At 52.8% G+C, this 14205-nt stretch overlaps 1 protein-coding gene across 1 annotated transcript; it reads right to left on the bottom strand.

Moving 5' to 3' along the window:
• Window positions 1-4605: 4605 nt before the first annotated feature.
• On the bottom strand, window positions 4606-11943 carry LOC310903168 (quinone oxidoreductase-like protein 2). The gene is made up of 10 exons (XM_083845908.1): window positions 10281-11943; window positions 9759-9882; window positions 9495-9591; window positions 8477-8535; window positions 8191-8256; window positions 7772-7881; window positions 7316-7397; window positions 6606-6787; window positions 5945-6173; window positions 4606-5169 (listed from the first exon to the last, which is right to left on the bottom strand). Exons 1-10 carry the CDS (start codon window positions 10487-10489, stop codon window positions 5101-5103), a joined length of 1227 nt encoding a protein of 408 aa, XP_083702034.1. The 5' UTR covers window positions 10490-11943; the 3' UTR covers window positions 4606-5100.
• Between the last annotated feature and the right edge of the window lie 2262 nt (window positions 11944-14205).

Here is a 14205-nt window from a genome sequence, read left to right as displayed (position 1 = left end):
GTATTGGCAGAGCCCTCAGCCTCAATCAGCCTCAGTGGCAGCTCATTAATTCGCCTGAGCACTCCTGCCAGGCGGGAGCCCTGCTCCGGCTGGGTCTCGTGGGGGCATTTTGGCCTTCCCAGGGTGGGGAAGGTGGCGGCTCCTGAAGCAGCAGAGATAAGAGCTGCTGTGTTAGCACCATCGTGTGGATCTGATCCATGGCACAGCATTTCCCAAAACCCTCCTGTCTGTGTGCTTCAGCTCTCACTGGTGGTTTTACGCCTTTCCTCCCCGCGTTGGGTTGTCCCCAGCCTCGAGGGAGCTCACCATTCCTACAAACACACGCCTAGCAGCACCAAAACATGCCTATTAATTTTTTTTTTTTTTGTGACTTTAGGGCACGAATATTAATCGCATTCCGGAAGCATTCGGCATAAAGCAAATTAAGAAACAGCACTTTACACCCAGTGTTGTACCCAGAGAAGAAGCAGAGCTACAAAAAGCTATTATTTGCAGAAACCAAAGCGTGCCTGTGCGCAGTGCTGCACCACACGGACAACGCCAGCCTGCCATTACAAAGAAACCCAAAAAAACTTTGAAGCCTTCCCCCTCCTCCATCCCTGCCCCAGCAGGACCTGCAGCTCCTGGCTGTGAATGCCACATCCATCTCCCAGCCCCAAACCAAGGCCGTGCCGCCGGGCATCCCAGCGGGGTGTGCTCTGCCCCTGGGGATCGGGGTGCCCACGGGGTAACGGGGACACATCAGCCAAACCCCCCCATACCGAGGAGGGCACTCAGTACTCAGGTCCCCTTGTCTTTCTGCACAGCTCCCTCATGTTTTCTAAGCCATAAAATTGGTGTTTATCTCCCTGCTAACTGCCTTACAGAGATCACCTGGAAATAGGCCTGGAAATATTCGCAGGGCAAACAAATATTGAAGCAGCAGCAGCAGCAACTCCCGAGGAAAGCTGATAGCTCAGAGATACTCAGCCCCACCACATTCCAGAGCGTCCTTTTGGAAAGATTGCCATCTTGTGTCTCCTCCGGCGCTCAAGTGTTGGTTGCCTTTGTATCGGAGACCACGGGGCTCGTTCCGGAGCTTTATTACACACAATCAGGGACAATAAAGACCCCTGACAGTTACAGATGGCTTCGGTGTGTCCTGTTCTCAGTGCTACCTTGTAAAGTTGGACAGTAATGTTTCCCTCATTTTTTTTCATCTCAATTTATGACTCCTCTACCATGAAAAGCCACTTATGCCCTCCACGGTTACATACACCATATCCTTCAAGGCCAGTAAATCACAGGCTCAAGTCATGTCAAATTTCACGAAATAAAACTAAATTGCAGCTGTCCTCTGAGGCAAGAAGCTGCAGAATTGATAGGGAATGAGGTGTTTGAAGGCAGAAACCTCACCGGCAGCTTCCTGCGGTCCATGGGGGCAAGGGTCACTGAAAATCTCGACATGGAAGAGAAACGCCTGACACAAGGGAGCCCAGGGGACCTTACGCTTCACCCCAAGGCACCTCTGGAGGTATTTCTGTGGTCTAAGGTTAAGTGTTCCCAGCCAGCCGGGTTTCTGGGCAGACGGAGAAGCTGGCTGAGCACTAACACGGCAGGGTTTTACGCAGCTGAAGCCACCTGGGCCCCGCACCAGGTAGGGAGAAGCTGAGGATCCGGCACACAAACCACACGCTGACCCCCAAAGGAGCTCCTCCACGGACACAGGAAAAATCCGACCCTAGAGAACAGAGGATTACAAGCAGCCATGACGGAGAGACGCAAAAAGATGCAAAACATCTCGTGCCAGATCCTTGGCTGATAAAAACCGCCGCGCACAGCATACAGCTTGGGGCTGGGATCCGCTTCCCCACCTCTGAATCTTTAATGTGTGTGTACACATTGGTTAATCAGCGGCGCGGGGGACGGAGCGCTTTGTACCTCCTCTCCACGTGTTTGGCAATTAAAAGGCTTCTCATTCAGGCACAGAGAGGGAAGGCAAGGGACTTTGGCTGCGAAGCATCCATTATTCAAAAGTGTATCCATTATTCAAAGTTTTTCTTAAAATCTTATTGTCAGCTTGAAAGGAAAATGAAAATGAGGTTTCGAAAGCTGTGCTCCAGTGATATTCCACTCCGATTTTTGCTGATTTCAAGTGGTACAACTCCAGCCACTTTGAAGGGCTGAAGAAATCCTTCCTGGCTCCTGAGAAAGGCAACACCCCGTGGGTAGTCACAGTTGTTTCCCCCTCGCTTAACTCCAGCTAGCAGGGATGCAATACACCGCAGCACGCTCCTCTCCCAAGCTGTTCTGGTGCTCCCCCCCATGATGCCAGTAAGTGTTTATTCAGGGGAAGGCGATAGCAGGCATTCAGCCAGAGCCATCAGACACCCACCAACGCCCCGACTGGCTCGCTGAGAGCTGTAGACCCATCTCAGAGCAGCTGGGTGAAGGCTGGTGTGATGTCCGACCTTCTCACAGCACCTAGGAGCTGCAGTTTCCCTTCATGGTGCCACCAGGCAAGGGCTGAGCTGGAGACACGTGGTCCTACAGCACAGCTCAGGGAAGGAAAGGGAAGGAGTCCCTGAGCAGAGCTTACATGGGACCCCAGCCCCATAGGTGGGGACAGTCGGGGAGGCCCATCACGGCCATTAACCTTATTAAGGTGCACAGAGGGCCTCTAGGGGCTCACGCACAGAGGAGGAAAGGATGGGTTGGTGCTCTAGTGCTGGCTGCTGAAGTCAGTGCTAGCAAGAAATAGTTGCAGATGCTGTGCGTCAGGCTCAGAAGTGGTTGTTGAAGCCTGAAAAATGCTTCAAAGCCATGAAATAAACAAACTTCTTACTATGGCTAAAATCATTTTTTGTAAGCAGATAGCAATAGGTCTTTAAAAGCTTCTCTGTTACTGAAGAGGTAAGGTATGGGGTCTCTGAGTGCCTGCAGACCTTTCTCCCTGGGTGGATGGATCTCAAGATGAAGCATAGCAGAGGTAAGCACTACTCAGCTGCAAGGGACTACTGTGACCTTTTTCAGGACTTCTTGTAATAAAAGTAATTTCAAAAATATTAACTATTTTTGAAATCAGATTGTTTAGATTTTTCCGTATAACTAAGCTGTGGAACTGCTGTGATGTGACTTGAAGAAACCAAAGACATTATTTTAGCTAAGCAAATTGATGGAATGATGGTAGTTAAAGCCTAATGAGCATTGAAGGCTGACGACCACACTGACCTGGGTGCAGCACAGGACTTGAAGTCCTTGCATGTGGCTGGGTGCAACAGGGCAAAGGTCCTGCTCCTCCATCACTGGCCACTGCTACTTGTAAATATTATCAGTAACTTTGAGGAGACAGCTTGAACATACAAAATGAAGCTACTGTTCAGCAGTCTTCGAAGCCGGAGATTTTATTTTAGGCTCTTTTTTTTATTTTAGGCATTTACCTAAAACACAATGATACCCCAAGAGTGGGTGCTCATCAAGTGCTTCCACGGTACTGAAATGAACCAGGCATTATCTACAGCAAAGCTACGGCTCACAGCTTATTTGGATGAATTCTTCCCTGCAATAGACCATTTTCTGCTATTACCGGTGGAATAAGCTAAAAAAACCACTACTTTTCTCCTGAAAGGAGAAGCTGTGCATACCATGATGGATTTGCAAGGCTTTTAAAGGATGGATGGGAGTTAAATAACTTCCTCCAGGGTCTGAGGCACAGCAGCGAAGATGGGAGCGAAGCAGGGCTGGAGCTGCTGCCGCAGTAGAGGTGTGCTAAGAAAGCCAGGAGGGCTATTGCAGCAGAGGAAGCACTTTGTAATTGGCGGCAATGCTGAAGCAGCTTGCAGAGCCAGAGTCTATACAATGCTAGGAGCTGGAACAGCAGGGCGCAGCACAGACAAAGTTAAGTGTTGTCAGATCAAATGGCTCAGCTATTGTGTCTCTACACTCCATTACAGCTTAGGTCTCTCTCGTTAAGCCTCAAAGAGTGTAACCTGCTCGTTACTGGAGCTTTGGGCTCCTTTTGTTTGCAGGGATGTGTATGACGGTAACCCCACCTGTGATCACTCTCCTGGGGCTGAGCTGAAGCAACGCCAGGTCAAGAAGCACGCTCCTTCTCCAGGCACAACTGCCTGGGAGCATGGGAGGCAATGGGGAGGGCGGGCAGGGGAGCAGTCACCCTTCCTGGCTGGTCACTGCAGGACAGGTCACTGGCTTCATTCCCTGTTCAGAACACGTGTGCCTACCTTCATCCCTCCAACCACATTATCCTCACTTTGTGCTTCCTTTCAGACCCAGCCATTTCATCAGGATGCTCATCAGATGCCTGGCTGGGCACTGCTCTGGTGTCTTAACCCCGTGGCTCCCAAATGAACATCAGCAGGAACCCTATTAGTCACATTTCCTTTTTGTCCAGCTCAAACTATGTTTAAAGAAAAAAAAGAAAAAAGCTGGAACTGAGCTACTTTCCTTCTCCCATAACCAACAACCACAGCCAACATAGGACATAAGGCTGTTGTCAATAAGGGAAAAGTGCACCAGAGCCTACTGATGGGCGAGCTGTGCAAGAACTCAGTTTATGCCTACGCTATATACGTGACTCTTTGCCCCAAGAAATGTTACTGGGTCAGATTTTGAGTGCTGTGTAAATTTATTGAAGATTTTGGGAGGACAGACAGACAGCCTTGTCAAAGTTACTGCTCCTGCAGTAACAGGACATCCATGAGGTAAGCTTGATGCTGAGATTTACCATATTGCACACGTCCCATCACATAAGAAATCCCTGACAGTGCCATGGGGTCCCTGGGCTGTGTGAAAGGCGTAGAGCAAAGCACTGGCCCTGTAACTGAGCAGTGGCTGCACAAGTTGTCCGATTTGCTTGGGCTGCGGAGATCTGAGCCTTGGCAGGAGCCTTTCCAGATGGTGGTGAAGCAAAGAAAGGGGACAGCTAAAAGCTCGCACGCATCAGCAGCCACCCCTGTTCTGCTGGCATGCAGCAACTTGAAAAGCCACCATAACTCGTGTCCCTGCCTCATGTGGCTTGTCCACTGCTGGGCTCGGAGCTTGGAGAGTCTCCTCTTCAGGGCGGGGGCAGAGCAGGAGGCTGAGTCTGGGGAAACAGCCCTCCTACTTCATGGAGATGATGACCTTGCCTGTGGACTTGCGCTGGAGCACATGGTTGAAGGCTTCATTTACCTGCAAACACAAAGCCCAAAGTGTTTATGGTGATGGTCATCAGGGCAGGAAGGGGCAGAACGAGAACATGTGGGAGAAGGCAATTGCTGTGTTGTGATGTCAGTGCTGTTACTTGCCAAAAAAAAAATGTTAAGATAAAACAAAGATCTGGTTGTATTTATGTGGATTGTACAACAGGCTGTAATACAGACTGGCATAAACAAATAGCTCTCACTTTGCACCTGAGTCCCTGGAATCGACTGCTGGGATCGAAATAACTCAGGAGCCAATAAGCTCCTGGGTATTCCTCCACCTTACATCCCTGAATTTGCTGGATGGTGCCTACATCAATACTTCTGAGTAGCTGAGCCGTTACCTAAGGCTTACAACACCATCAAAACAGGGGGAAAACCTGTTTTGAACACCTTCAGAAGTGCTCAGGGGAAAATGCAAATGAAGGCACATCACAATCCACTAATCCATTTCTAAAATATCCCAGCACATTATTCTCCAAGACCAAACTCTTTGGTATGGGAGTGTGCATTTTTACGACTTCCCCATTGAGCATGTTGCAATTCTAGCCCTGCAGTACCAAACCAGGAGTTAACGACTCCCTGGCTGAAACCCAATGGAAGAAGATTAAAAAAGGTGAGGGAAAATGGGATTTCTTGATTTAATATTTTTCTTAGGACTCTAGAGGCTTCTATGCCAGGGGTCTAACTGCACACACAAACCTGTTTCTACCCACATAAGAAAGACTTTGCTAACAATCCTCAGGCGTCAGCTCAGCAAATACCTCTTCCAGCTTGAAGACCGCTCCAATGTGGGGATGGATCTTTCCCTCCTGGCAATACTGAAGAACAGAGGAGATGGCAGAGGAAAAAAGAGGAAAATCCTCCTGCTGGTACCGACTGCAGTACACTCCCATGGCAGACACATTCTTCAGAAGCAGCAGGTTGGCAGGAATCGAGGGGATTTTTCCTCCGGCAAAGCCCATCACCACAATCCTGCCCTCCCAAGCCAAACTGCGCGAAGGGAGGAAGAAGACATGCGATGGGTACCTCGAAGCTCATCCCAAGGCAACGCTCACGTGCCAAGGAGAGCTGACAGCTGTGGATGATGAGCTTTCAGGCACAACTGCATCGGCGCTCTGGGCTGTGCCAGGTGTTAGAAAACATACTTGGTGTGCACAGGGGGCTTGGGCAGAGGTTTTGTCCCTGGGGGCTGGTGGGCGCCTGGACCCTACAGCAGCCCCTAGGGCTGTGTTAATCAGCCCTGACATGCATTAATCAAGCCACGAGAATGCGTCTTACAAAGACGCCATCTCCTCAACCAGTCCAGGGCAAACAGCTCAGAGGGTTTGCTTCACCTTTCCCCAGTGGGCAGCAAAGCCTTCTGGTGTGCCAGCAGCATCACCTCTGCTGGCACAGCTTTGTCATGCTCTGATTCTGGCTCACCTTTGCAGAGCTGCCTTGAAGACGTCGCCACCGACAGCCTCAATGGCCACGTCGACCCCTCTGCCGCCTGTGAGCGCCTTCACCTCCTCTCTCAGGCTGCCCCGGCTGTAGTTCACCCCATGGCTCGCGCCTCTCGTCAGGGCCAGCTCGCATTTGGGGTCGCTGCCAGCTGCTGCTATCACCTGAGACCAAAGGGAAAACCAACACCCGGTGCAAAAGCTGCTCTGCTCAGGAAGCACCGAGCACCTTAGCCTCCAGGTGCATTTCTTATTTCATTTATGGGAAATAGGAACATGGAGTTGGAAACCCCACTCTTTCTCCTTCTATATTCAAATGTTTTCTCACGTGTGCATCAAAAGAATCACTAGGTTAAAATGTGCTCAAGTGCCTGAATGACTTTAGGAGCCTGGGGCTGGGAAAAGGAGTGTCTAACCCCCTTCCAAAAATGATGACCCATAGGGGAGGTGCAGGAGGTCCTCACACTGCCCAGGGGAGCGATGGAGTCTTATAGCAGAGCCCGAGGGAGGTGGAGGGGAGAGGGTGGGCTGTGATAGCTAGGGGAAAAGAGGCTGGTGTCGGACCCAGCAAAGGCCTGGCCTCAATTCTCTGCCTCTGTCACCACAATGCTAGGCCACTTGCTTGTCAAGACGTGGCACTGGAGTACACACACAGAAGGACAGGCTCTGGTGAAAAGGAAAATACCTGGATACCTTTGCCTGGAACACGTTGACAGCCAGATCAATGATGGCAAGCCCAGTGGCCCCAGCTCCTGCTGTCACCAGCACTGTTTCCCTGGGAGGGAGAAGAAGAATGAAAAAGCAAAGGTCTATGGCACAACAGAAAAACATCCCTGATTCCTGAATGAAGCAATATTTCAGTGGCACAAGGATCACCCTGCCATCAGGACGCACTGGGTACCACGGCCACTGGGGTGTCTGTGGCATCCCTGAGCTTGGCCAGATCCACGCTGCTTTTTCTACCAGAGCATCAGGCAGAGGTACGTTAACTGCAGGCTGGGGAGAAAATGCTGCTCCCGCACAGTGCGGGCCTCTGCTCCAAGCAGCATTAAGCTGCACACCCTGGGAGCTCAGTGCCCCGATGGTTTTGCCCGCAGAGATGCCTGGGGCCAGGCTGCAGTTCCCGTGCCGCCCTGAGCTGCTGCTTACCCTGGCTGCAGCCGTGCCCGGCGGCACAGGGCCAGCCAGGCCGTGCCGTAGGCGATGGGCAGCACCGCTGCGTCCTCGTGGGAGACACCGTCAGGGATCTGCCACAGCATCTGCAGATAGAGATGTGATGCGGGAAGGGATGGGCTGAGGCTTGTGCATCTGAGCCCTGCTGAAGCAGACCCACCACACAGCGTCGGGGGGGCTTGCTGTGCGAAAAGGCTTGTTTGAAGGTGTTTTTCTATTAAACATTTATTTGCTGCTGTTTGAAAAAGCTCCCCCAGGCATGCGGTCCCACAGTGGAAAGGAAAGGGCAGAAGGCAATCCTAAAGGGTGGTGAAGCAGCAGCTCCAGCAAGGCTAAAGAGCTGAACAGAGGCGAAGGTCTCCCACAGTTTGGGGGGAGAAATGTTCCGTCCTTACCTTCTCATCAACGACACACTCCGCTGCCATAGCTTTAGTGCCAGTCACACCGATTACTCTGTATCCCTGCCAAAAATAGTGATTGGATGGGCGTTGGGAGAGAAATAGCTCAGTCCTGCTGTTCCCTCCGAATTAAGCATTTCATTTCCCTGCATTTTCAGGAACAACCGTGAACAGCTCAAGCTGTGTCTAACAACAGCCCACGTAGCGGCTGCATTAACTGCAGGTATTTACCCCTTCCCTCTTCTGAGTTCCCTGCATCCTTACATCCCTGTGTTGTTCTTACCTCCTTCACGGCACTAACGTTTTCTCCCGTCTCCATTACAGTCCCCGAAAACTCCATCCCTGCAGGAGGACAAGGACATGCACGTGTTGACACAACCCATTTTTGTATATGCAATTAGCAGCATCCTCAGCTGACGGACCTGCAGATGAGGTCTCGCTTCCAGTACCATGAAGCTGCGGAGGAGATGGCCCAGCAACAGGCACTTCTGTGCTCCTCAGCCCTCTCGCCGTTACTTATAATGCTGCAGTGCAAAGAAATAACCACCGGGCTCTGCTTCCAAGGCTGCTGAGCATCCGTGGGTTGCACCCACACAGTGCACATGGAGCAGGGGCCAAGCCATGAAGTTTTCAGCAGCAAAGCACCAGTTGGGCAGAAGATGGCAGCATCAGCACAGGAGACAGCAAGTGCTTGCTAGTTAAGGCAAGACTCTCTTAGCTTGGAATACCAATATATTTTTGCAGAGGAAGGAAGGCACTTCCACACCGTGAGACTTCAGAAATGTGCTTTTTTTGCACATTTTTTTTGCCGCGAGACAGCAGTTCCTGGGCTGGCGGAGCCAAAGGAGCTGTCACAGCCCAAAGGAGCACCATCCACATGCTGCCTGTGCACGGTGCTGCTGGAAGGCGCTGGGTCAGAGGGATTTTGCGGAGGGAGAGGAGGTGCCTTCAGCCACATGTGCTTATGGCGGTTATTGCAGCTCTGGACAGAAGGACACAGCCCTGCCCAAAACCACTCTGTGCTTTGGTGTTCCTAGCTTCCAGGCAAACAGTACTTTCTGTTGCTCTCCCCAGACTAGCAAGAGCTCTTTGCATGCCACATTCGAAATGCAAAAATATTTTACGTCGAGTATTATCAGAGGATGTTAAAATGTGATCCTACAGACCCTAAAAGACTCCTCAAGTTAGCTGATGCTTTCTCGGCAGCGGCCTTCACCTTGCAGGGCTGCTCATCCCCCTAGGATGTGACGCTTGAGCACATTTGGCACTGCCCCTTCTGCACAGCTCGGTCACCTACTCACCAGGGGTGAACGGAGGAGTGTGTTTGTCCTGGTACAGACCCTGGCAGGCCAAGATGTCGGCAAAATTTAACCCGCAGTAATGGACACCCACGCGGACCTGCAGGAGAAGGGGACAAACATTAAACCCTGGAGCACGAGTCCCAGGGTCAGCAGCTTGGTTTTGCTGTGGCCGCGCGGGCTGTCCCCGAGAGGTTGTCCTGGTGGCAGCGGACAGCACACGTTGAAGGGCTGCTGCCAGCCTCCTGCGAGCCCCCGTGGCCCTACCTGGTGGGGCTGCAGCGGGGGGGCCGGGAGGTCCCGCAGGAGCAGGGGCTTGGCCAGCTCGGTGCACAGAGCCGCTCGGTAGCCCCGGGCACCACGCAGCGAGGCCAGGCTCAGGGTGCTGATCCTGAAACACAGGAGCATGGGGACCCCTCAGGGTGATGGAAGGGGGGTCCTGGGGCTGAGCTGGGGGGGGCAGTGAGGGTAGAAGGGGGAGAAAGGGATGGGGAAAGGGGGATGGGGGGGTATGGGGGGCAGAGAGAGGGGGGATGGAAAACTGGGGCTGGGAAGTGGGATGGGGAATGGAGGAGGGTACAGGGAAAGGGGGATAGGGATGGAGGGGGAGTTAAGAAGGGAGGGAAGGGGGGCACGGGGGAATGGGGTCGGGAGTGGAAGGGGGGGGAATGAGGCAGGGAATGGGAGCCCGGGGGGCGGAGGGCGGGTTACGGGGAATGGGGAGGGGCAGGTTCAGCAGGAGGGGAGCGGGAAGGGGGCCCGTGAGGGCAGGAGGCAGCCGCCCCGCACCGCCGCGCCGCCGCCGCCGCCATTCCGCGCCCCGCGCCGCCTTCCGGGCCCCCCCGCGCTGCCGCCGGGCCGGGGCGGGCCGGGGCCGGGCCTTGGGCGGGCCGGGGCCGGGCCTGCGGGCGTCGAGGGCGAGCGATGGCGGCGCGGGGCCCGGCGTGGCGGCGGCGGCTCTGGGGTGGCCGCCGCTCCGTCTCGCTGCCCGCAGCCATTGGGCTCCAGCCCGGAGTAGCCCCGCGCGGAGCCCTGTTGGCTGGGCCGTGACAAAGATGGGCCTGGCTCGTTGCGTTCGGCGAGAGCCGCTTAATTAGAGCGGCAGCTCAATTTATTTGCCTTGTATTGTCTTTATTAGCCAGCACTTAAAGTCGTAATTAAGGGCAGGATGGGGACTGCAGGGATGGCACCCGCTCCTCGCCTGCTCCTGTGCTGGGGCCCGGCTCAGGCGAAGCAGGAGGGAGGCGGCCGTGCCGCAGCCCGGGCTGCGCTCCTCTGCCTCGCCTGAGGAAGGCCTGACTGCTGCGCTCCGGCAGGGATGCCGCTGCCCATCCCCTAAATGCCCCACCACTGACTCCCAGGCAAAAAAAGATCACCAGAAGCCTTGCAGAGGCCATGTCAGGCACCACGAAGGCTGAGGGACCAAGAGCTGAGGCTGACACGGTGGCTGAGAGAGCCCAGACCTCCTCCCAAGGAGGGAACGGGGCTTGGATATGCAACGCTGCACTACTGCTCTTGCTGTGGCTGCTGATAGTACCCTTACACGGTTGCATCCCTGTGTGCTGGTGCTCCTGAAATGCCTAAGATGTTTCTGTATTTCTCCGACGTCCTAAATCTCCTCTTTGCCAACCCGAAATCCAGGTTGTGTGCTTCAGGCCAATGGCCTTGTGTGACCAGCGCACACAGCCATGGCTCACCACGGCGCAATTCATGATCGGAGACCCTGCTTTCTTCTGTCACACCCAACTCTGGGGTTCTGGCATTTCATTTTAAATACAGCTTGAGCCAGAACCCTCTGGGGGTAGGGAAGGACGGGGGCTGTGTTTGCATATAGGTGAGCTGCTGACACAGCTGCCTTGTGCTCCAGACCAGTGCGCTTTCCTTTGTTTATTCGGACGCCTAAAGGAACAATAGGTTGGAGGATGGGGAGGGGAGGCATATACATTTTGCTCCTCCTTTCTTCCGACATGTCATCATCTCGCAGCTCTCGACCGGTTCTGTTTGGAAGGTGCCACCGCTGTGCTCAGCTCCAATGACAGACATGTAAGGGCAGCAGTATTTTGGGGCCATGCATCTCCAGGCTACCCCAAGCGAGGCTGTCTGTGTCTTTGCACACCCTTTGTTTGCAGACAACGGCCTCTCTAGGTAACCACACAACAGACCATAAGCTCCTATGTATTTGCATCTCTCTGCTTACAATAGCAAGGGCAGGGAACCCATCTGTTTAGGCAACACAGCGCAAAAATAAAGCAGAGATAGGCTGGGTAAAGTAGTAAGATAGGTGGCCCAGAGAAAGAAGCTCGTGTTCCTATAGATGCAGATAAATCCCGGGGTTATGTGCTACACAAAGTTCAATCCAAGTCACCTAACCTGGGCTTTAGCAAGAAAAATAGGGATAAATCCATCATTCCTTCCTTGTTGCCCAAAGATAAAGCCCAACCCATGTAGCCATCATCACAGTATCTGCTGCCATCAGCTCCCAGTGGCCAGGGGATCAGCTCCATTTCCTAAAAAGACCCATTAAAAACTACATTTTTAAATGCCAGTCCAATGCTCATTAGAACCAGCAGGAGGGTTTTACAGATCTGCTTACGAGACTGCTTAACAGCAGCACAGCTCTCCTGAAATAAGGGATGCTGCCCAAATAGCTGTGTGTCAGGGGCAGGCAGTAGAGCCGGTAGCTTTCCAGCTGCATTTTCTCTCTGTGGGGATGGATGGACAGGGACAGGACCTTCCACGGCCACGCTGGCAGCAGCACAGCAGGCAGCAATCACCGGTTGTTGGCAGGATGGGATCTCGCCAGCCCACATCTTTGGTGTTTCACACCAGCCTCACCCCTGTGCTGCCCGGCATCGCGTGTACAGGACGGGGAGTGAACAGCCGAGAGCCACACCAATCTCACCACATGTGTAAATAGAGAGGGGATGTTGTCTTGCTGAAGCGAGACCAGATGTTCCTCTTGTCCCTTAGTGAAAAATTAGAGTTTCATTAAAATAGCAGCCACTTTTGCAAGGTAGAAACCCAGCGTTAGCACACGTATCCTGGGGGCAGCTGGCACAAGATGAAGGAGGGATGGCGGCAGCCGTTAAAGCTGGGCTGCAGTTCTTTAATATTTAACTTTCCCCTGTGCTGGTTTTTCTCTTTTTTTAATCAGCGTGCGCATTATCTGCTGGCCATGTTCAAAGGGGGCTTTGCAGCGGAGATTTTGGTGCTTAATCCCAGGGGCAGGAGGAGAGGAAGGCTGGCTCTGGAGCCCTCAGGGCTCCATCACCCAGTGCAGCAGCAAAGACCGGCCACCGCCGACCGCGGCAGGTCCAAGGGAGAAAAACTGGGGTCAGCCCCATCTGGGTGATGGCTGTGGTCCATCAGGCTCCATCTATAGGGAATTAGCAGGAGGATACAGACACGAGTATGACCAGCGCCTGGCCATGGCCAGCTGCAGATGCTTAGGAAGGGATTTCGGAAGAGGGAACGAATAAAGCAATCCTTCCTCCGGCGTACCCTGCCGGCTTCCGGCAATCAGCAGCGGGGAGACTTCCTGAGCTGGAGGCTGCACGAATCCGTCTAATCCTTTTTTTTGAATTCATTTATACTTTTGGCCTCCGTGACATCCTGTGGCAGTAAGTTCCACAGCGTAATTATGTGTTGTGTGAAAAAGTGCTTCCTTTTGTCTGCTTTGGACCTGATAGTTTCTCTCCATGCTCCTTAGCTCTTGCATTGCGAGGAATAAAACTCCAGGTCCGTGGCATCCTTCAGATTTTTCCGCTTTTGCTTGCCCCGAGGTGCTGCTCTTCCATGCTGCAGCCCCTTCCTTTCTGTAGCCTTTCCTCATGCCCTATCTACTCCATCGCTTCCACTGTCCTGATCCCCTCCTCTGTGTATCTTCTCATTTTATTTTTCCCTTTTTGAGATAAGATCACCGAACTGAGACCTGTTTGCTCCTGAAGACGTGGATGTGTTCGGGAAGAAGGTCAGCACAAAAGCTTTGTTCTCCCAAGTCGTGCTGATGTAGCTCAATTTCTTCTACAACATGTACAGGCTTTGGATGAATGGAAATACAGCTGCAGCTCCCCTCACACACTTTGCTTTAACCTGTTCTGTCTGAGTAAAGCTCCAGTCCCAATTTAACCAGAGCCTGTGGGTTAACGTGACGGCCACAGGCAGATTAGCTCCCGGCCCTGCTTCTCACAAAGGGAATTCCGTGCATGCACTTGGTTACTGATCATTTACGCCTGCACAAATCCCCTCTGCACTACTGGCCGAGAAGTCCCCAAGCCAGAACAGCTGAACTGATGGGCATGAAACTCAGGCATCTCTTATTTCCAGGACATCTTTATTTACAAAATATGTCTATTTTTGCTACTGCCATGCCTGCAAAATCAGCCTTCCTATTTTAGTCATCTCTGCTATTTATTATTGTTTATATTGCACCCAAACCCACAAGTGAAGGCAGAAGAATGGATTTTGTTTTCTGCTGCAGTGCAAATTTCAGAAACTTCACTTTCCGGTCGCTCCAGACCTCGCGTTGGGAACGGGCCGATGATACTGGCAGACACAACCAGTCCCCACTTGATGGGAACCAGTTGTCGGTGTCCCGCGCCGGTCCTGTGTAATTGTCGTCCCGGCACTATGTGGCAGCTTTTTCAAACTCCACAATTCCTCTTTTGGCAGCAGCTCAACAGCCACATCCTTCCCTCGCAATACGCCAGCTCCT

The sequence above is a fragment of the Anser anser genome (assembly GCF_964211835.1).
Source record: "Anser anser genome assembly, chromosome: 8".
Taxonomy (NCBI): Eukaryota; Metazoa; Chordata; class Aves; order Anseriformes; family Anatidae; genus Anser; species Anser anser.
Note: the sequence above shows the minus strand (reverse complement) of the source record. Positions and strands in the feature narration are given on the sequence as shown.

What these genes read in the sequence shown, in the direction of transcription:
- LOC310903168 (XM_083845908.1), bottom strand. Translation starts at nt 10,489, where the DNA reads ATGGCTGCGGGCAGCGAGACGGAGCGGCGGCCACCCCAGAGCCGCCGC. An exon ending in CACTCCTCCGTTCACCCCTG is followed by an intron (nt 8,536 to 9,494) that starts GTGAGTAGGTGA and finishes GTCCTCCTGCAG; the next exon opens with GGATGGAGTTTTCGGGGACT. An exon ending in CGGGCACGGCTGCAGCCAGG is followed by an intron (nt 7,398 to 7,771) that starts GTAAGCAGCAGC and finishes TCTCCCTCCCAG; the next exon opens with GGAAACAGTGCTGGTGACAG.